Genomic DNA, 21,910 nt, shown 5'->3' on the forward strand with positions numbered 1-21,910 from the left:
TGGATGTGTTTCTGTGTCCCCTGCTCTGGTGACCCTGCCTGGGCAGGGGGCATTGGGCAGGGTGATCTCCAGAGGTCCCTTCCAACACAAACGATTCTGTGATTCTGTTATTTTAGGTCGTTTATTTCGTACTGGTAGAGAAAAGCCTTTTGACTCCTTCCACGCCGCTTTTATATATTGGCCTGGGGAATTTCAAACTTCGGTATTAAAAAAACCCACTCCCTCGGGGCACGGCCAGCCCCGTCGGCGAGCCGCCCAAGGCTCCAGGACGGCGCGGACACGACCGCCCCCCGGTCGGGACAGCCCCGGCATGGCCGCTCCGCCTCCGCGGCAGCGCCGACCCGGAAAGCGTTTGGAGGTCGCGCCGGCAAGATGGCGGCGCCCTGGCGGTGAGAGGAGAGCGGCGCAGCAGCCGCGGCCATGAGCGCCGCCCGCAGCTGCCGCCCGCCCCGGGCGCTCGCAGGTACCGCGGAGCCGTAGGGCGAGAGGGCCGGTGTGCGGGCAGGGCCGGGGCGGCCCGGGGCTGCTCTGTGGAGCGGTCCCCGGGGCCTGCAAGGCTATGCGTGTGCGTGTCCCCGTGTGCGGGGCGTCCCCGTGTGCGGGGCGTCCCCGTGTGCCACACTGCGCTGTGTGTCCTCCACACGTGTTTGACTTTAGGGCTCTCCTATGGCAGCTGCTTCCTCTCCAAGATAATCTTGTCGATAGTGTATATAGTAGTGGGGCAATACTATTTTGTATGATGCTCCATCACCAAGGCTGCCTGAGCTCAAGCAGCGTTTCGACAACCCTTTCCAGGTCAGGGTGGGATTGTTGGGGTGTCCTGTGAAGGGCCAGGAATTGAATTCGATGATCCTTGTGAGTCTTTTCCAGCTCAGGATATTCTGTGAAAATACGTCTTACTGATGCTCGGGAATTTATAAGAAACGCCCAAAATTATTGGGACTTCCCTACAGTGTAGTTTTGGGCCCCTTGGGATAAGAAAGAAAAGGGGGGGTTGGAATGTGTCTAGGGAAGAGAACGGAGCTCGGGAAGGGTCTGGAGTGCCAGAAGCAGCTGAGGAGGCTGGGGGGCCTCAGCTTGAAGAAAAGGAGGCTCAGGGGAACTTCCCATTCTCCACAATTCCTTAGCAGGAGGGTGCAGGTAGGTGGAGATTGAGCTCTTCTCCTAGGAAGCAAGGGACAGGATAAGAGGAAGCAGACACAAGTTGGGCTAGGGGAAGTTTCTGTTGGATATTAGGCAAAATTTCTTCTGTGAATGGGTGGTCAGGCACTGGCACAAGCTGCCCAGGGCAGTGATAGAGTTACCATCCCTGTCAGGTTTAAAAAGCCACGTGGATGTAATACTTGGGGACATGGTTCAGTAGTGGACCTGGCTGTACTGGGTTAATACTGAGATTTGATCTTCAAGGTATTTTCCATCTTTAATAACTCCATGATTTTGCAGCGTCGTGGCTTTCACCTGGAGAAACAAACATTTTCCATTATCTGACCCTGGTTTCCGTTTCTGTGGGTGTCCTGTGTCGCAGCTGACAATAGGCACTGTAGTCTCAATTAGAAGCAAGCTCAGTGGCAGAGAAGAAACTGGAACCTGCTGTTACTTTTTGGTTTGTTTTCCGTTAAGCAGGATTATTTGTGTGGCGTCTGAGGAGCACTGGTGCACGGCAGATGCCGTGCCGGTTTGTGCACCTTTACCATGTGGCCAGCAGCAAGTTGATTACCTTTCAGTACTGCAACTTTCTCAAACGAATGGTAAGTCAAGGAGTGTATCTATCCCCTAATTTTCATTCATCCCATGTGATAAGTCAAAATGGAGATTAGTTGATAAGAGTAATTTTTCTTATCAGCCAAACTCAGCTAATTTAAGCATCTCCATTTTTCACTAAATCACAGTCAAAGCACTTGGTGTCCTAAAACGTCTCAGGCTGGAGGAAACCTTTTGTAGCAAGGACAGTGCCTTGTGTTGCAAAGTGTCCCCTGCTTGACAGGAGGCTTCTGTACCCTTGAAATAGGGCACTCGCCTTCTGTTGAGAAACTTGACAAAAAATTATTTTTAAATGATTCTTTATAAAAAAGTCACTTTTTATAATAAAGTCACATCTTGGCTAGCAGTCATACAAGTAGTAGATGGAACTCACTTGTGGAGGTGGTGTGTTCTCAGTTCATTGGTTTATTTGAGTCAAAATTCCTGAGCTCATTAAGTTAATGGGTTACATTTACAGTGTGCTGTTAGTTTTAGGTATTAAATAAGCTGTAATTATCATTAAGCCCCTTGAAATTACATCATCTTTGACCAGTTGTATCATATGGTGGTGGATGGTAGCAATTTTTTAAAATTGTGCTGCTGGTTTGAAGTGTATTCACATTGCTCATTCAGAGTTGCAGACCACTCTTCCTCATTGTAATTGCTACTGTACACTTGAAATCAGGATTGGTTGAAAGTTCTTTATTTCTATGCTTCTGGTGCTTGAAATAGGTAGAGTATTTGGGGGAAGAAAATATGAGAAGAGAATTTAAATGCTCTTTTTCTTATTCTGTGTTTATTCTGTGAGCTCTAAAAGAGCAAACAACTCTATTCTAATTTATTGTTCAATATATTTTCCTTTGAAATTTGTTGTCTAATTAATTAACAAAAAGTTTGGCATAAAGAATAATAGACTAATATGGGAGATGATTTCATATCATAGGTGGTAAATTGTCTTTTTTGGAATATTTTTAATTTTTTCGTTTATTAAATATGCATAAGTTTAGTACTTATGTTTGGAAACTGAAGTTGTGGGGGCATTTGTATATTTCCCTGTTTAAAGGTGAATTTTGTTTGGTCAAAGGTTGGGCTCAATGACCTTGGAGGTCATTCCAACCTTTATTATTCTGTGAAATTGATCAGTTGTAAGTTACATTGGGTTACGTAGTGGTTTTGAATATGAACAAAGAGTTTACTGTTGTAGCTGTTGGGGGAGAAGTAAACATTCAAATGCAATTTTCCAAGCTTACATAAACATTGATTCAGCTGTGAGTTGTAAAGCTGCTTTTGTAATAATAAGCCAACTTCAGAAGTCTTTCTGTGTGTGAAATAAGTGTCTGAAATTCAGACTAACTCAGTTGTGTCATAGAAGTAATTCTCGTAACAAGAATAAAACAGTAGTAATATTCTTGGTGTTAATAAAGTGAAATGGACAGAAATATCTTTATCTATTTGTTTTAACATTTCTCATTGTATTTAGTATGTAACACAGTGCAACAAAGACCTCAGTCAACGAGCCAAGCCCAAGTCCGATTCAATTGTGTCTCCTTTTCATGAGCTTCAGCAATTGGATCAGGAAAAAAAGGTTGTACACAAAATTAGCTCAGCTTCACCTGTTCCTCAGTCATGGTCTGAGATGTCAAGCAGAAATGAGTTGAGAAAAATCAAATCAGCTGCAGAAACTGAAGACTCAGTCATACCAGGGGGAGCTGAATCCAAGGAAGACAGACAATGGAAAGAAATGAAGCTACGGCTGGATGATTTGCCAGGAATTTTGGCACGCTTGTCCAAAATCAAGCTTACAGGTATTACTGGTAATTTTTTTCTAATTTCTCTGCATTCTGCTTGAAGCAGAATTCTTTGGGATGTTACTGGTATGGTTTAGTTTTGCATGTGATAATTCCCACTTTATAGATGCTAAGTCGGATCAATTTCAATCAAGTATGTGCTAGGAAAATTGTTTTATGGAAGCATTTAATAGTTGTCCCATTAATTTTGTTTAAAAAGAATGAGAGTCAGCTAGTTTCTGGGAAGTAAGCAAGTGTTAGTAGACAGACTACGGTGAAACTGGGTAAGGAAGTGAATTTACAAATAATGTGTTCAGTATTTGAGGTTGTCTTGCTTAAATTTTCCAGTGTTTTGTCTTATTTACATACCTTGCACTATAGTACTGCTGGTTGTGAAATTAGCACTAGAAGTCCCAAGGTAAGATAATCCAAGCAGTTTCCTGTATTAGAAAAGAAAATGTTTGAATCTGACTGATTGAATTTTGTAAAAGAAGATCTGATTTACTTTTCAGTCATTGATAGTGTTGTCTTTTCAAACCTGCAATTTGTTAAGCAATTGCCTTGCAGCCTTAACTACATTTTGTCTCATTCAAGAAATAATACTTATCGACTTTATGTAACTCCTTTGCCAATAGGAACAATTATAAATTACCCTTTTGCCAATAGGTAGTGCTGTGTATACTTTTATTTCTAAGGAGGCTCTAATTATCTGACCAAAGCCTTACATCTTGTCTGTGATATAAAGTCCAAGAACAGAAATGTAATTTCCTAAGTCCTTGCCTGGGCGCTCTCCAGTCGGTCAAGTGAATTCCTCATAACAAGACTGTTTTTTGCCCTAAAAATTTGTTATAATGAATGTCCTGAATTCAGTTTACTTTTAAAAACTTTTTTGTCTTGCAGTGTATGAGTTTTCATTGTTTGTTTTTCTGTGGAAAAATCTTGCTGACCACATAGAGTGTGTAATGGTAATTTACATTTTCATCTGTGTTCCTGATAAATCTTGTGTTTTGGACTTGGCACAACTGATCTTGTTTGCACATCCTAATTTTTTTCCTCATTGTTTTTAGAAAGCCTTAGGTCATTTATTTTGTGCTGATTAAGGGACCAGAGAGAAAGAAAATTGACCATTGTTGAAAGCACTTGAGGTTTTTTTTATATGTTTGCTGATGGGTAAGCTCAGTGCTTGTACCACATCTCAGTGTTACTGGTGCTTCATGAAATGGGAGTTTCAACAACTTCAGCAAGATGGGAGAGGGTCATTTTCAAGAGAAAACAATTTCATGAGATACATTTCTGTGTGGCCTCAGAGTTGCTGCAAAACTCTTCAACAGTTCCTGGTAGCCTCTTTTAACTAGGCAAGCACCACTCTAGATTTAAAACAGGGTATAGAAGGCAAAGGTTAAGGAATTTAATTCCCTTCAGGACTGTTGTTTTTTATGACAGTGCCTTTTGAAGTGTAAGCTTGACTGCTAATTTCTGAACAGCTGTACAATTTTTAATCAAGCTTGCATGCCTGTTGGGAAAGGGACTGTGATTTTAGTCTATCTCTGTCTTCTCACGTGCTTGGAGCAATTCTTGATCCTAGGTAAATGTAGTAAACTTCATCTATTGAGAAGGTATAGAGAGATACAGGGAAAAACTTACCCTCTTTTCTCGTTGTGATCTTTATGTGTTTGGTGTGCAGATTTTTTTGTAAGTGGAAAGTGTAAAAGAGTAAGTTGGATGAAGATGATTTTGTAGAAGGAGAGTTCTATTGTTCTTTATTGGTCATGGGATAGGATAGGACATAAGCAGGAATAAGACTGTGTGTAACATGTAGAGCAAGGAAAATTTTTAACCACTTGTGTAATCATTTAGACAAATGATATATTCTGTCAAGACTCTGGTGTTGTAGTTCTTTGATTTTTTTTTTTAAAGAAGAATATATTCTCTGAGGTCAGTTTTTAAGTTGCAAATGTCATACAACTCAGTTCCTTTCACCCGTGAAGTTGTGATAGATCTCATATCCTGTGTGGTTTTTTTGGCAGACACTTTATTTATACTTTTTAGAGTATGAAATAACAAAAAAACAAACTCTGCATGATGCCAAAATGGGACTTCCTTATGCTCTGTTCTTTTCCTGTTGCTGCTGGAAAGAGATTTTTTGTTTGTAGTATGAACTGTACTTCACCTTGGAAAGGAAATGAGCTTTGCTATTTCCATGCTTCATGTAAACTGCAGCTTTTGTGACTCTGCCGTTAGAAGCTCTGCCTTAAAAACAGGAATAGATTTTTGTTTATATTCTTTTGCCATAGAAAACAATTAGGGAACTTTTCATTAAATGTCACATAATCTACCTTTTTGGGTTCAGTTTTCATCCATTCCCATCTCTGTGGTGTTTTATGTTGGCTGCTCTCTGAACAGCTGTATCCTACCACCCAGGCGCTTGGAAAGCTAATGTGTCTGTCTGATAGATTTTCAGAATTATAAATGCATTGTTTTCAACTTGATCCTAAAGCTGCTGTGTAACTGAAAATAGGAGAGAGACAAGGGAAGGTATGAGAATAAGGAAATTCCAGCGATTTGTAATGCATGCACACACTAGGAATTTCAGGTTGTCTTGTCTTCTTAAATTTAACTTCAAGTTTAGATTTAAGTAATGTTTCCTCCAAGGATTACAGATGAAAACTCAGATGAACTATATGTAAAACCACAGGAAAATCAAAGTTCAGTTTTTAGTTTGGGCAAACTGAGGAAAGCATGATATGAAAAATGATGAGTATTCCCTTAGATAACGCTCTAGGATTTGTGGACATTTCCTTGTTGTTGCTCCTGTAGCATGTTGGTCTTTCTGTGAGGACAAGCAGCTAAACTGGAACAGGCTGTTCCATCCCTGGAAGTGTTCAAGGCCAGGTTTGATGGGGCTTGGAGCAACCTGGGATAGATTCCACCGCCCTCGCCCCATAGGGGTTGGAAATAGATGATGTTCAAGATCCCTTGCAACCCAAACCATTCAGTGATTCCATGATTCTGTGACGTACAGCACCTTGTGTCTTTGAGAAAAGACTGATCATGGTGCTCAGTGCTTTAGTGCAGTTGGCAGGGTGGTGATCAGGCAAAGCCTGGACTTGATGATCTTGGAGGTCTTTTCCAACCTACTTGAATCTGATTACATAGCACCTGTCTGAGAGGTGAATCAACGTGTGCAGACAAATATGCTGATTTCTGAGCATTTTCAGTTTTGAAGACAAAACTAGAAATTTTTTTCATACATGTTGTTATAAGAAAATAATTCTGTTGTGCATACTAGCAAACAGTATTGGATGTATTGCTTCTGTATGGATTTCTGTCTGTGGAATAGTGATCCTCTAGCACAAATGTGCTGAACCTGAAACCAGAAGCCTGAGATATTTGGTACTGATTAAAGGTGTGATTGTGAACATCCTATTTCTCTCTTGTCTGTTGTGTATTGGTGACAGGATGATGAAGATCCGGTTTTGCAGACTGACTCTTGACGCTTACCAAACTGCAACAATGACTACATAAGGGGTCTGTGTTGTGTTTGTAGGCTGAAGGTCTGGTAATAGCTGCTATAGTAAAAAATTGCATTTACTTTAGTGGAGGTCTTCTATGTTCCAAGTTAATTCTGGAATAATAGCATTTATTCTTTAAATGAAAACTTCAGTATGGCCGGAAACTTTGAAAAATATTTATTGGTTGTTACTGTTCTGATTATTGCCAGTTTACCTTTATTAACAGTTCTAAATATATTTAATATACTTGTCAAAGTAGTTCTTTTGTGATTATTAAACCAGTAACTATTATCCCATCAAAGAAACTAAAGCATTCTGGCAATTGGTTTTCCATGCTACAAGAAAAGCAAATGAAATAAAAAGAAACCATTACTGTAGTTCATTTTTAGCAAAGTATTTTAAAATTGTTTGATGGTAAGAGGTTATCTGTTCTGTTTGTAATATTGCACTTAAATTTTGCATGATTTGATGCAGATTTGTTTCAAATGATTTTCCCAAGTTTAAGTTTGCTTCAGGAGTGTGGCCTTTATTAATGTGCAGGTTATAATCTGTATCAACACTTTGATGTTCCCAAACAAACCTGGGTTTACAAAGGACTTGTTGGTTAGATGGGGATCTCTAAATACTGCTGCTACAGTTGGCTTTCTACAAACTGAAGTGTGAAAACTAAGGAAGGAGTATTTCTTCAGCTTTTGGGAAGCAACTTTCTTTTAAGGGCTATAGAAACTTTTGCAGTAAAGCAGTGACATTGTTTGTTGAAAAAAAAGTAAAAATGCATTTGCTTTTCTCCTTCTTTATGTACTGATATATCACCAGTACAGGAGTAGAAGGGAATTCCAGAGCAAGATTGATTTGCTTTGGCTTTCTCTGCTTTTATTTTGGCTTGGCTACTTTTTAATAGTAGGTAAACAAAATATGGCATAATGATTCACATGCTATAAATACGAAAGATTTATATAGGCAGAGCACATTGTGATGAAGTGGAAAAGGAATGTAAAGAACACACTAAACTTTTGGACTGTGTTTTTATGCCAGAAACATTATAATTCACTCTTTGTCACCAATCCATTAGCATTTTCTTTTTCATCTACATTGATGTGGGAGACAAATGTCCTCTGTTAATTTTTTGTTAAAGCAAAAAATGTTTAAAAGACTGAAAATAGGGTTTAGGCTGAGATCATAAGTTTAAATCTTGGCTTCTTTTTGAAGAGCGTGTATAATGCCAGCTCCCATCAGCAAGTCTTGAAAGGATCGATTCCATCTATTATGCAATAAGGTGAAGTTAATTTGGCCCCTAATGCACTAAACTAACAGGAATTAAAAAACAAACAGAGTCAGTGACCTCATTCCCTTGATGTGATCTCAATTAAATACACTTTTCCTCCATGAGGGAAGTTGAAGAGTAAATTATTGCTTCCACAGTTAAAGAAAATAAACTTTCCAATCCAAAGGGAGCATTTTCCTATTTACTGCTAATGTGCTGTATTGGAATATCTGGGCGATGAGGAAAGCAGGGGATGCCTGGTGTGCAAACCCTGCCCAAACAAGAAAAAGTACCTGCTTTAGGGAGAGGATGTACTGCAGCCTTTTTAAATGAGATCCTGATAAGTCATGCTCAAATGACTGGCTAAAATTAATCTAGAGAAATCAATGGGGACTTTAATTAGTGTTGTAACTGTACAGTGTTAGAATTTCTTTGGGGTCAGGGTAGTGGTAATGTTACACTGACTGTTTGCCAATCCATTCCACCTTTCTTCTCCAGTAAATGAGTTGGTGTTTTCCCCTAATAAATTGGTGTAAAGTGCTCTCTAAGATAAGTTTTAATTAAATTCTTGTCTAGAAGCGAGCGTGTGATTTATTATGCAAAAAAAAATGAATGTAATCACTCTTGGAAATGCAAATGCCACTGTTCACTGTCATTTTCAGTGCATTTTTTGAACTTTCTCAGTTGTACCAATGCATTTCATGTTTTTTTTTGTGCATTCCTAAGGAGGATTCAAGAGTTTGGAAACTAACATAGTGTTGTAATTATATAATAAATAAGATCTAGTCTTTCAGAATGATTAGTACCTTCATGTTCATTTGTCTGGTGAGGTAGCAGAATCTGTGATTCTTTCAGAGCTGCTCAGAAGGGTGAAGTTTTGTCATAGATCCACTGTATTGTAGAAGTAGCCTGTGAATCCGTAACAAGGCTATATAGTTAATACTTGTTATGTTATTCATATTATTATTATAATATTCAGCCATCAGTGGACTTTAATACTTAGAGAAAAGTTTTGATGAGCAGCAAGTTTTGTCCATTGTGTAAATCCTAAGGTTCTTAGGTGGGCCCAGTTCTTGAAAAGAGCACTTTTCATGTGCATCCTTACTGGCAGGTCTCTGCCGTGACATTTAGTATTTCATCCCAAGTAGTGCTGCTTAGTAGATAATCCGGGTATTTTCAGTCAGCAAGATTATTTATTTGTCATTTAACTTCAGACAAAAAGGAGACTTCATAGAAATCAGGAAGATAAGAAAATTTCGATACTTTGATTTAAAGTAGCTGAGTTCTGAAGCATGTAACTACATCAGAACATACTTTAAATACCTTCTGTTTAATAATTAATAATTTCAGATTGTAAGGTTCAAGGTTATGAGCGAGATGTACCATAAGTGTGCTGACTTTCAAAGTATTTGTCATATCATACTATTTCTTGCCGACAGTTAGGCTTTTGAGACCTATTATTTGGCTAATTACAATACTGGGATTAAAACTTGGGTAATTTTTATTTTAAGGATGTGATTTGCAGTACTGTACTAAAGTTACAATTTTGCATGACGAAACTGAAATTGATTTTTTATGAACCCACTCAAATTTTGAGGCCATTAAGTGTTGTTGTGTCTCTGTGATGATATAATTGTTCTTTCAGCTCAAAATCGGCGTGTCAAATAGAAGCAGTGGAAACAGAGATTGTGCAGTGAAATTTCTGCAGCTACATGCCCCAAATATCTTTTTGACTCTGCACTGCTTAAATTCCTGCTATAATTTGATATAAAGCATGTATCTCAGTGTGGGATTTTTTTTTTTACTCTTTTTTCTTCTGCATTAGACTTTGCAGTGATGTGTGAGTTACTGGAACAAATATCTGTCCTGTGCATGTTGTGTTGGGCAATTTGGTCCCGTAGGAAATCCATAAAATAGGGAATACAGAGACACAAGTTGTATCCTTACATCTTCTGCTAATGTGCTGCTGCTTTTGGGTTTCTTATTTCATTTCTGGCAGTTCTCCTTCTCATTTTTGATTTCTTTATGCATAGTGTTTGTATTAATTGTATCCAGTTCCTGGAGCTAGTGTGAACCATAAAGATAGCAAAAAGTTAATCTGCCCAAGAGTTTTTTCAGGGTTTGAAAGCCATAACTCTAGTGTTATGTACAAAGATGGTTTCTTGTTGATGCTTTGAACTGTGCTCTCACTTGCGTTGCAGCTCTGGTTGTCAGCACTGCGTCCACTGGCTTTGCCATGGCCCCAGTCCCTTTTGAGCTCACCTGTTTCCTGCTCGCCTCCCTTGGAACTGGCCTGGCATCCTGTGCTGCCAACTCCATCAATCAGGTCAGTCCATCTCTTCATGTGTACAGCAAACCGGTGTCATCCTGGCTTCTGGAACGCTGCCACGAGTGTGACTGCATGGCCGGGAGTGCTGTGCCTTCAGCTGCTGCCTGAGCTCTGAGCTGCTAAAACTGACACCACAAAAGTAATATATGCCTGAGAATTCAAGTGGGGTTGCTAGGCCCAGTTTGTTAATATAGAATGGAGTTGATGAGGTTTTAAGCCTCCCAATAATACTGTTTATCTTGGTAATACCCAAGCCTGGGTCCCTGGAAATGACAGGAAGAACTGGGTAATTGGAGTGTAAGAATAGCCAGTGGGGCTCCAGGCTTATGGGCTAGATTCTTCAGTTGTGTTACTGTATGACCTTATTGGATCTGTCTTAAGAGTGGCTCAGATCCACTTAAAACATCTATAGTGGGACTTCAGTGGGATTTTGTCCAGGCTGGGATCATGATATCTCCAGCACATCTGCAAAATGAACCGAGAACCTCCATTTTGTGGAAGTTGTCCCATGCCAGAGATGTTCCAAGTGCCTGAACTTGAGCTTCCCTGTGTGTGTCAACAGGCCTGTGGAGCTTGATGCTGATGTTGGCTCTCCTGCGCTCAGTTGTGAAGCACAGTGGCTCTTGGGCTCTCCCAAAGGGAAAGCCTAACTAGTGAACAGGTTGTAAAACTTGTGGTGCTGAATGGTGTTTCAAAGTGTAGTAGCGATGGTCGCTTTCAGTTGTAAATGTGGCCTGGAAAAAGAAGGAGCAGCCCGGTGCCACTATTGACAGCACTTCATGGTTTCAGCAACCACTTGTGACTCCTGGAACTCCAATAATGGAGGTTTCCTGGGATCCACGCTCTGGAGTCAACTTGGCTGAGTTGGGCTCTTTGATGTTTACACCTTGTAACACCTCAGTTGTAGGCATGTGGTGTGTTTTTCAGGATTGCACCCATCAGCACACATTTTGCTCAGCCTGGAGTAAGTCCTATTTACTGTTTTTACAGGTTTTAGTGTTTCTTTCACTGAGCTTAAAACTGGAGCAGGCAGCTAACTCTGTTTTCTCTGCAAAATGGGAAGGACGAGGCATGGTGTTTAATTGCTTGGAAATGTTTATGTAGCTTGCCTAACTTGGAAACGCATAAATATCCTTGAAAAATAATTTTAAATAAGTCACGCTATTTTATGAAGAATGCATTTAGTTATCTACATATTTTTCACACAAAGGCTGGGAAGAAAGGCTGTCATAACTAAGGTGAGGTTTTGCTGGGTTTTGATGCAATTTTTGGATGTACCCTTTTTTCCTCCCTTTTTTCCTTTACTACCTTTTTAATATGAAAAAATAAATTTATGGGTTATCCTTTGAAATATTTACTGTCATATGTGCCTTCACTTTTGATGTGGATACTACTGGATGAAGAGAGTTGATGATGGCTTATCTAGAGACTCCTGTGCAACTTGTCTTGAGGTTTTGCTAGATCTTCTGAGAGGTGACATTCCCACACAAGTAACTGATTTTCTTTGTCTTCAGCTTCCATGTATTGCTCATTGTATTTTGTCCTAAAAGCAGGCACTTTTTAAACTCTTAGAAGCCATTTCTTAAACTCTTGAAGTATTCAGAAGTACAGGAATTCTGTGCTGTAATTTGGAACTGGACACTTGGGATAGTAAAGGGAAGTTAAGAGGATCTTAAGAGGAGTTGAGAGGAGTGCAATAACTTTGTACTGGGTCTTGTAATTCACTCTTTACTCACTGCAAGTTACTCCAGCCTCACGGTGTATCAAACTGCCTTTCACAATTTCAGCTGAACATTTTAAATTTTCACACTCACTCATATTGACCCACTTTCCTGTGTAGAGAGACCTTGAAGGCAGATTACTCCTACAAAAAAAAAAAGGAGCAGAGTTGGTAAGGAAGCAAAAGGAAAAAGCTGTGCTTGGTGATCTGTTGTTTATCAATGGATCCTTTCAGTCGTTGAGTGTCTTTTTCCCGGTGTTACTGTGTCTGAGCTGGCTGGGAATTTAATTTTCCGTAAATGCTTAAAGCTTGGGTAATCCATCTTGACCGTTGGGAAGGAGCACATTTGACTTGGAACTTCCTTTATTGCTACTTTGCTCTGTCCATTGCTCCCCATACGCATCTACTTCTCTGGCAGCTCATGACTCATGTTTCCCCCGTTGCTCCTCTCTGTCCCTTAGGGACCTTTTTATATGATAACCGTCTTTCCGCTTCCCAAATTGCTATAAATCTGTACATCTTTAAGGGCAACTCATCCTTCCCACTCCTCATTTCCCTGATAAATCTATGTGCACAATTTACAGTCCCCTTCTATGTCGTGGGAAGGTGAAGTGTGAATTGTGTGAAATTCTTCCCTGTGATTTAGGACAGGATATAAGGGGCCTTGTCCCGTGACAATGTACTGAAGATTCTGTAAAATTCATAGAAGTATTGATAGAAACTTGTAAGTGGTCAGGTTCTGAAGTTTGAGGGAGTTTTCCTTTTTTTTTTTTTTTCTCCCCTCAACTACTTGATTTTAACAATCTCGTAGGAGCTGAGACTGTTTTACCCCCAGTGAATTAAGCTGAATTACCTAAGTTGACTTAAGTCCTGGCATTGGAGCCAGGCCTGTGCTAAGTAATACACAGACACCAAAACATTGTGTTTTATTTCTTCACAAAGTTGGTCTGAAACAATCTTCTAATTATCACTTCCTCCTTGTTTTCAGATGGTTGAATGCCGTACTTTAAAATTATGTTTTCCTGCCTGCAAGAGCCAGAAACTTGCAAAACTGTGCTTAAGTGGGGATCCTTGCCCCACTTCCACTTTTTTTAACAAGAAAAAACAGATTGACGGTGCAGATCAACAACTTCGTAGCTTTTCATTGTTTATAGAAAGACAGTCTGAATATTTATCCAGCTATGTGTTTAGAAAAAAGTTTCACAATTCACAAATTCTAAATTGTGGCGTTGCTTTCCAAGAAAAATAGAAAGAATGCATTTTGATGGTGATTCTGTGAAATTGGACAATGATTTTTAAGGAGCTTGTGATTTATTGTTTTGTGACTTGAGAGTGAAAAAGTTGTATTGGAAAATACAGACAAAAAAAAAAGGGAGATGTGGTGCCTGCAGTACAGCAAGGTCATTCTAGAGACATTTGTTTAGAAAACGTCAAGAAAAGTATCTTGGTATAATTTGTGACAAACAGAAGAGAAACAGTAGAGAAACAGACTCAGGCTCGTGGAAAATGCTATGAATTCTGTGGATCTGGATAAATATCAGAGGGTCCTTGGGTTTTCCCTTGGAGTGTGTTGGGTCTGTGGGCTGTGAGGGAGGAATCTCCTATGGGAAGGTGCCAGAGAACAGATTGTGCTTTATTTCTCTTGTCCTCCACCGGTGTCTCTGCCTCTGCCTCACTCCTTCCTATCACAATACTTCAGAGCTGTACCTCACACCTAATCCAGCACTGCAGTGGCTCCCAGCGCCGGTGCTCCCTGGTTCTCCTGCACATCATCCAACACCACGTTATGTCCTCCGGCCCTTTGGAGCTGTACTACAACATGTCACCACTTCTCAGTCCCACCTGCTAAAACGGCTTTCGTCTTTTTTTCCCTCTCTTTCTAACAGCATTCTTTATTTTTTTCATCATGGAAGTAACTTAAAATTATTTCAGACAGGGGTTCTTTATTGGTAATCTGTCTTTTAAAAATAACCGTTATTTTACAGTAGGTTTTGATTTAAAAAAAATCACTTAATGTATTTACCGAGGAGCGGATTGAGATACATTGTGTCTGTAACATTACCAAGCTAGCCAAAATCTCCAGAAAATCTCATAAGGAATCAGTCTTATTAGTTGCAGTTATGGTAAGAAAATGGAATTATATTCTGGGGTTTCATCTTGTAAACACTGCATATTAATCTTGAATCAAACAAATGCTTTAGTGTTGTTGCTTATAAGTTACAAATAAATTAAGTAAAGCCTTGGCTTTCTGAGTAGTGAAGACTAATTTTGTATCTTCTTTTTTTTGCCATACTTCAGGCTGTCATAGAAATGGAGTGGGAGAAATTTATATTAAGTTAGTTAATAATATTTTGCTTTTCCATAGCTCTCTTTTTTGATGATTTTTGAAAGCTCACTCAAGATTCAAGGAGTAGAGGCTTACATTTATATTAGAGAGAAAACATGTCATTTTTGAGACTTCTAAGATAGTCACCTCTGATTTATGGAGAAGGAGATAAAACATGAAGAGATGTTTACAACGCAATACACGGCATTAAAATGTTAAAGAAATATCGTGCACGTTTTATATGTCAAGTACGTTCTTCTGTAACTGCAGCATGGTTAAAAAGTGGGAGAGAACTATAAAGATGAAAGCAGGATGTTTAAAGTGGCTTGAATTTAGTAACCAAGAGATAAAATTATGTGCTTGGGTTTGACTGATGGTGCCTTGACAAGGAAGTACACTGGGCTGAATATCTTAGCTGAAGTTAAAGAGCTGAAAATGAGGAATACTGTAAATATGTTATCCAGCATGAGAGAACAAATGTAAGTTAAGATCCCTTCAGGATCTGATCTGATGGCTGTGTTTTGCTCCTAAAGTCTCATTTTCTCCTGACAGTGATGATTCCTTAGAAGCGTAGCTGTAAGGAGTGAGAAGGATGGATTATTGTTAGATTAGTGGAGTGAAATTTGGGGTTTGAGTTCATTTACCAGCCCAGGGAACCTGTATGTGATCTTTGGTGTAAGACAAACTAAGAAGGTCATTTGGATGTTGCACAAGGCTGAATAAAGTAAAAATAGAGCAGCCTTTCCTCCAGCTGTCAATCCACTCACTGGATTATTCTCATTGGGAAAAAAAAAAAAAAAAAAGGTCAGGTCTTCTTTTTTCTAGTCTAAATCTATTGTCTTTTGAGTTTAGGACCCATCACCTCTTGTCCTGTCAGAACAGGCCTTGCTAAAAGTGTCTGTCCTCATCTTACCCATGTTCTTCAAGTATTGAAAGGCTGCAGTGAGGATAGAAACTTGTAAGTGGTCAGGTGAACACTTCTCCAAGTGAACACTCTCACCTTTCCTAGCAGGTCTCCAGAGCAGAGGTGCTCCAGCCCTTGGAGCATCTCCATGGCCTCCTCTGAACTTGCTCAAGCAGCAGCTCCACATCCTTCCTGTGCTGGACCCCAGAGCTGGAGACAACTTGCCAGGTGGTGTCTCACCTGAGCAGAGCAGAAGGGCAGAATACCTCCCTTGACCTGCTGCCCAATTAAAACGAAAAAAAAAAAAAAAAAAAGTTCTAAGAACTCCTTTACAAGAAAAAAACCCACCCCCCCCAAGGGTCACAGTAATACATAGAAAGTGGTGGCTAGTGGTAGATGCCTGGATTATTGATGAAGTGGAAAATAAAAAATAGCATGATTCTGGTCCCTCTGTTCCCTTTCTTTTTAATCCCGGTAAAGAAATTCAACACAAAAGAGAACAGCAATAGTTTTGTTCCCCAAAACTAGCTGTGTTTTTAGCATTATCTCTGTACCAAACTTCTCTTACCAAATAAGTATTTTATTGAATATCCATGGAGTGGGAACTTTTTATTCTGATGCTAATGCTATTAATACGCTCTTCTCCAAGTTGGAGGAGCTGACCTGTGTCAGATCATGCAACCCACGTCCACTCAGTGCAGGAGGTTTTTGCTAAGTTAACTCCTCAAAGTTCTTTCTTGCCCAATTTTGAAATCTCTGAAAATTTATTTTTTTGCTCCTTCCCCTCACAGATAACTGCACTGTCATGTTGGAATGAGAGAACTCATTTTAAATGCGAACGAGATTTTCTCCATACAACGTATGTAAAAATGACATAGTTGAATGATAGAAGTGATTTAGAAATAGTCCAAAATTACTTTCCAAGGTTTTTGCTTTAGCACATTTCCCCTCCTGCCTCTGGAATGATCCCACTGGTAGGCACTTTTTTCCTAGGAATGACACTTGCAGTGTCAGTCAGCTCAGTCAGGCCACACTGCCACACTCCCAGTTGCTCATTTGGGATTCACACCTGATGGATCTCTGTCTCTCTCTGAAGTCCCTTTGTTTTGACTGAGCTGATACCCTGCAGGAGCCGCCTGGCCTTTCATCTGCCCCCCTCCCCATTCCCACCAGTGATCAAACAGCTGGCAGGGGGGGTTTTTAAAACCTGGTGCTGAACTCCACACTTAGGACTGTCAGTGGCAGAGGCAGCCTGGGATGTAATTTGCAGTGGATAATAAATATAAGAAAAGTCCAACACTGAAAGGCTTTCTCATGTCTAAAGTGTGTTGATATATGCTGCTTTGATATTTTAACTGCTAGGCAATCTTCATTAGTGGTCATTGAAGATCATAACTTAGAGCTCCAACAGATGATTCATAATTGCAACAGTTGGATCAAGTTAGTATGGCGGAATCATTGATTTGGAGTAGGACTAACTCAGCTTGTGAGGATGTATTTCATGAGCAGTGATGCGGGGGGGATCGTATGTGGCCCGAAGTTTAGAATCCGACTAGCTGAGGGCGAAAGGCCGACGCCCCTCTGCAATTCCTGGCCAGCACCCTTCGGAGTCTGATGGCCTCGGGCTGTGCTGGCTGCGGACTCTGGCGTACCTCGCTGGTATATGAGAGGAACGGAACTGACCATTTCCCGGGGGTTAAACATCGGTTTATTGACGGTGATGCTGCATCCAAACACCGGGAAACCATCTGGGAAAAAGTTTTTTCATAGGGGGTGAAAACAGGATTATAAAGCAAGGGGGTGGGTACAGACAGAGCCAATCAGGAAAGGTGAGGGGATGAACTTCACAGAACTGACACTCCATGGAGACCAATAATCAAAAGGTAAAGGAGGTGTCCTGGGACCCCAGCCAGCCACCATCTCTAGAGAGGAGAAGGTTCTCGAAACCTGGGAGGAGGAAGGGAGTGATTGACTGGACAGGGAGGAAACAACTTTCACTTATAAGGGAAACCAGGGGAGGAGCAAATACATATCGGCAACTATGAATAGCAGTTGCTATAGCAACTTAGCTGACAGGCTAGCAGTGGCGGGAAAAACTGGGGGAACGAAACCATTTTACACATAATAGGGGAGAACAATACATAAATTGGGGGAATAACACAAGAAACTTAACAACACACTACCACACAGTGAGAACGATGAGCACTAATGGGAACCAACCTCTGAAGGACTGATAAATTTTAAATGCAAAGATTATCTTTGCAAAGCATGAATCATTTGACCTATAACTGAAGCATGATAGAAGGTCTTAAAAAATACTGTAAATTAATGCACATCATTGTTGAAAGCAATTCTCTTTGCTCATGTGCATGTTGTGTGAGTATGGTAAGCAGAAAGTCTTAAAGTGGATGGATTCACATGATCCTTAAGGACTTAGACCCCAGTCACTTCTGTGTGTCACTGTTCAGCAAAGACAGTGAAAATGAGTAGAATGACACCTTTGTTACTACTTTCCTGCTCTCCGTGGCTCTCACTATTAGCATAAAGCTTCATATTTTAGTAGACTTTGATTTTTACTCTACTAAGTAGAGTTACTACTATATGAGATGCAACTAAGTGTTGCATCTCATATATATTAAAATCCAACAATGACATAAACAGTGGATAAAAAAATGAGTTTAGTGTTGTGCCCTCTCTTTCATGGATTGTCCTGCTCCTGATTTGATAAAGACAGTTTTCGGTGGATGCACAAAGTATGTGCCATTGTTAACAGGGCGACTCGCTTTCTCTCCCTGGTTGCATTTCTCATGAGCAGTTGATTTCCTAAATGAACGCCAGCAAGGTGGTAGGGTGGTAAAGGGGAATTTTTGGAGATGTCAGTATAGGGACTGCAGTCCCCGTTGTCCTGCTGGACAGAGCAAGGGAAATGGCCTCATGGTCCTCTGTTTTCTCTCCATCTGAAACCGTCCTTTCATCTGCACAGGTGCTGATGATAGACACGGGCTGGGAATGAACAGACTCCTGTTATTCTGAAATACCAGTGTCATGGACTGGAACTTTTGGGTGCCAGCTTCAGATACTTGTTAACTTCTGTGCATCCAGAGATCCTCGAGATGATGCATTTGGGTGCAATGGGATAATTTTTGCACCACGCTCACAGGTTCTGTGGAAATACTGGGTGCAAGCAAGGTAGGGGGTAAGAAAGAAATAATTTATCAAGTGATGAATTGTCAGGAATGTTTCAGTGACATGGGGTTCCCTTTAGATCCAATGCCAGATATTCCCCGGAAACCCTGATCACAGGCAGAATTTCAAAGGGCTGAAATGAGGGAATATGAAGAGAGAACTAGACAAAAGGGAAAACCTAGTGCTTAATGAGATTTATCTGGCCTTTTGATCTATAGGGGTATTGCCTTTATAAGCTTAGAAGAGTGAAAATAACTATTCTTTTTTACCAATCTATAAGTACATGTTTTGACATTTTCAAATAGTTCAGAATTCCTTTTGCAGTGCAAGTAAAGTACTAAATTCTAACCTTATTCGATAAGTAGTGAAATGTCATTTTCTTTTTGTAATTTAAACGGTGCCATAGTTTATTGCTTTGAATTGGACTCCTGACAGTTTCAGAAACAGAAATACAGGACCTAGTGTACTGTGCTGTAGGAAAAATAGCATCAATGACTCCGAATGGTTAAGGAAAATTATTTCCTGATCACTGAAACAGTCTACTGATACAATTTCTTTGGAGAATAGCTCATTGAAGCACAAATCCAGAGCATTCTTGTAGTCCTTTTCCTTTTGAACTATTTTAGGGTTCTCTTCAAATTTCCATAATTAAAAAATACTACATAAATACCATGAGTTCACATTCTACTTTGTGTTCTTAGGAAAGGACGTATGTGCAGTAAAACCCAGTAAAAGTCCTCTTGCTTTAATTTTCCATGACTTTTGTCTCTCTTAATTTTAAGTTTCACTCTGCTTTGACTTTTAACTTTGTTCCACAATCTAGTTGGAGGAGTTGACCTGCCTAGGAGAGAGTTGATCATGCTTTGCTGCAAGCCTTGGCTGGAGCAAGCACTTGAATGCCCATTTATATGGGCTGCAAGAGGTTTAGTTGTCCTGTGTGGCTTTTGCCTTATTTTTTCTAAAGCTGCAAGGCTTTACAGGAAGGTGTAGTGCAATATTTGCTTTTCTGACCTGATCTGGCGCAGCTTGGGACAGGCAGGTGTCCCAATCATCCCTTTCTCTGCTGCAGCTTGTAATAGAGAGAAGTTAAAGGAGGTGCCTGTAGGATATGAGAAAAGGGACAGGGAGGGTCTTGGCACACCTTGTAATAGGAAAGAGGGATTATAGCATTGGTATGAAAGGAAAGCTGAAGTAAATTGTATTTTATAAAATTTTTATTTGTAGTGTTGAATAGTCATTTGCCACTAAGTGGCTTTTTAAGAGGATTCTTTGAATAAGCTCTTTAATGAACAAGTGAACCACAGCTCTGGGCAGTAATCCATTTCTTCTTTTATGAGATCTGTATGGAAACTGAAGGAGGAGGTTAGTGTTCAATACCAAAATCATTAGGTACATCATCCAGATTGAAAAGCTCAGGACATGTTGGAAGTATCATTAAACTAGGACAAGAAATAAAATGGGACATGTGGATGGAGATGTAAGAGTTGTAGCAGCTTAATAATATAAGCTTTGACTTTAAACCAGACATGTCTGCAAATCTCGGAGGTTTGGTATTCTTAGGTCACTAAAGGCTAACTCGGCCTGGATCTGTATAGATTATGTAAATTTTTGAAGTAAACCAGACTTCTAGAAGATGAAAATCTGTCCCTATAATTCTTCTTTTAAAACTTCTTATTACAGTCAAGATTTATGTTGGTGCTCCTAACAGAGACATGACAATCTGTTGTAACTTCAGAGAGTACTATAAAGGTGCTGGCATTTGAGAGCAGGCTGGATAGTTTGGCCTCAGACTAATTTTTATGTTCTGAAGTTAGATACTTTTAAAAATAACCTTTTACAAGCTGCTTAAAGGCTTGGAATGCCTTGTGTTTATTAAAGGGCATTAAAAGCAAAATATTATCTTTGAAGGGCATCCATTATAAAAGTGTTTATCTGAAATGGCCTTAGGCAGCAAGGGAGCAGAATTGGTAATAGAAATTAAAGTTACAATGAAGGGAAGTGTATGCTGTGTTTCTCTTGTGCTGGTTACGGCCTGGTTGCCAAAGTTTTTTTACCACAATTCTTGGCCTCTTGCTGGCAGCAGGAGTGTGCAGCAGAGCCAGCCCTGCTTCAGGCAGGCTCCTCCTTCTCAGCTGAGTTTTCCTCGATGAGGAAGGTTCCTGTTGGTGTGAGGGTAAGCAGCAGAGCTGGGTTTGGAAGGGACAAATGGAGAATATCACCTGGCAGAGATCCAGCTGTAATGGGGAGATGTTGAACTGTGATCTTTGTGTTGAGTTCACGTTCTTCATCCCTGATTAAAGTCTTCAGGGCAAGGACCACTCCTTGTGGAAATAATTCATGTCTCCCCTGTAAAATGACAGTTGACTTCAACTCCCTACTGATCTGGATGTTTCTAAAGTTTCTTTTGAAGTGGAGCCAAGAGGTGATGGAGAGGCTTATGAGCAGTGCAAGTTTTGTAGGGAGATTTCAAGCATTTTATTGGAGTTACTGCTAGAGTCAGAGAAAATTAATAACCTGTAAAGCACAAACTTTGTTAAAGTCATCATGCTGATGTGATTCCATAGCTCTAGTCATATCTGGGATTAACTTGGACTAGGGTTGAAGTAGAGTTGGTTTTGTGTCAGGACTGTGCAAGAATAAATCAATAGTATTATTACAATGTCATAATTTTGAGTAGAATTAAGTAGGTGACAGTGGGGCAGAGTGTCATGAAGGGCTGTAAAAACACAACTGGTTGGGAGAAGATGTTTAGGAGATGGTTATTTAGTGTCTCTTGAAAACAAGAATGAGAAAATTTAGGAAAAGGCAAGTTAGAAATGAACAAAAGAGTGTGGTTTGGTGCTGAACAGGCTTCCCAGGGAATGGTCATAGCCCCAAGACTGCCAGAGCTCCAGGAGTGTTAGGACAACATCTCAGGCATGGAGTGGGATGGTTGGGGTGTTTGTGCAGGGCCAGGGCTCCATGATTCTTGTGTGTCCCTTTCTACTCAGGATATTCTGTGACTGTGATTCTTCAAACAGTGCAGTTGCAGTGCAGCTCCTCGCTCCAAGAGGTTTGGATGTTCAAGGTTTTGGTGATGGTGCTTATGTCTCATTTGATATCTTTGTGGTTTGCTTTGTTTACTTTTCAGTTTCAGTTTTGC

General features: G+C 40.1%; 1 protein-coding gene across 4 annotated transcripts in view; it reads left to right on the plus strand.

Annotated features, from left to right (window-relative positions):
• The first annotated feature begins 304 nt into the window (after window positions 1-304).
• Window positions 305-21,910, plus strand: part of COX10 (cytochrome c oxidase assembly factor heme A:farnesyltransferase COX10) — a 102,370-nt gene continuing 80,764 nt past the window's right edge. For 2 of the 4 annotated variants that reach the window (XM_005495099.4, XM_005495100.4), the window contains exons 1-4: window positions 312-463; window positions 1,621-1,748; window positions 3,221-3,545; window positions 10,505-10,629. In XM_005495099.4, the coding sequence (XP_005495156.2) occupies window positions 421-463; window positions 1,621-1,748; window positions 3,221-3,545; window positions 10,505-10,629 (621 nt within the window). In that variant the 5' untranslated portion in view covers window positions 312-420. Of the gene's footprint in view, window positions 464-1,620; window positions 1,749-3,220; window positions 3,546-10,504; window positions 10,630-21,910 lie in introns of all 4 variants that reach the window. The other 2 variants (XM_005495101.4, XM_026798031.2) reach the window with 2 other exon arrangements.

Source organism: Zonotrichia albicollis, chromosome 19, assembly GCF_047830755.1.
Source record: "Zonotrichia albicollis isolate bZonAlb1 chromosome 19, bZonAlb1.hap1, whole genome shotgun sequence".
Taxonomy (NCBI): Eukaryota; Metazoa; Chordata; class Aves; order Passeriformes; family Passerellidae; genus Zonotrichia; species Zonotrichia albicollis.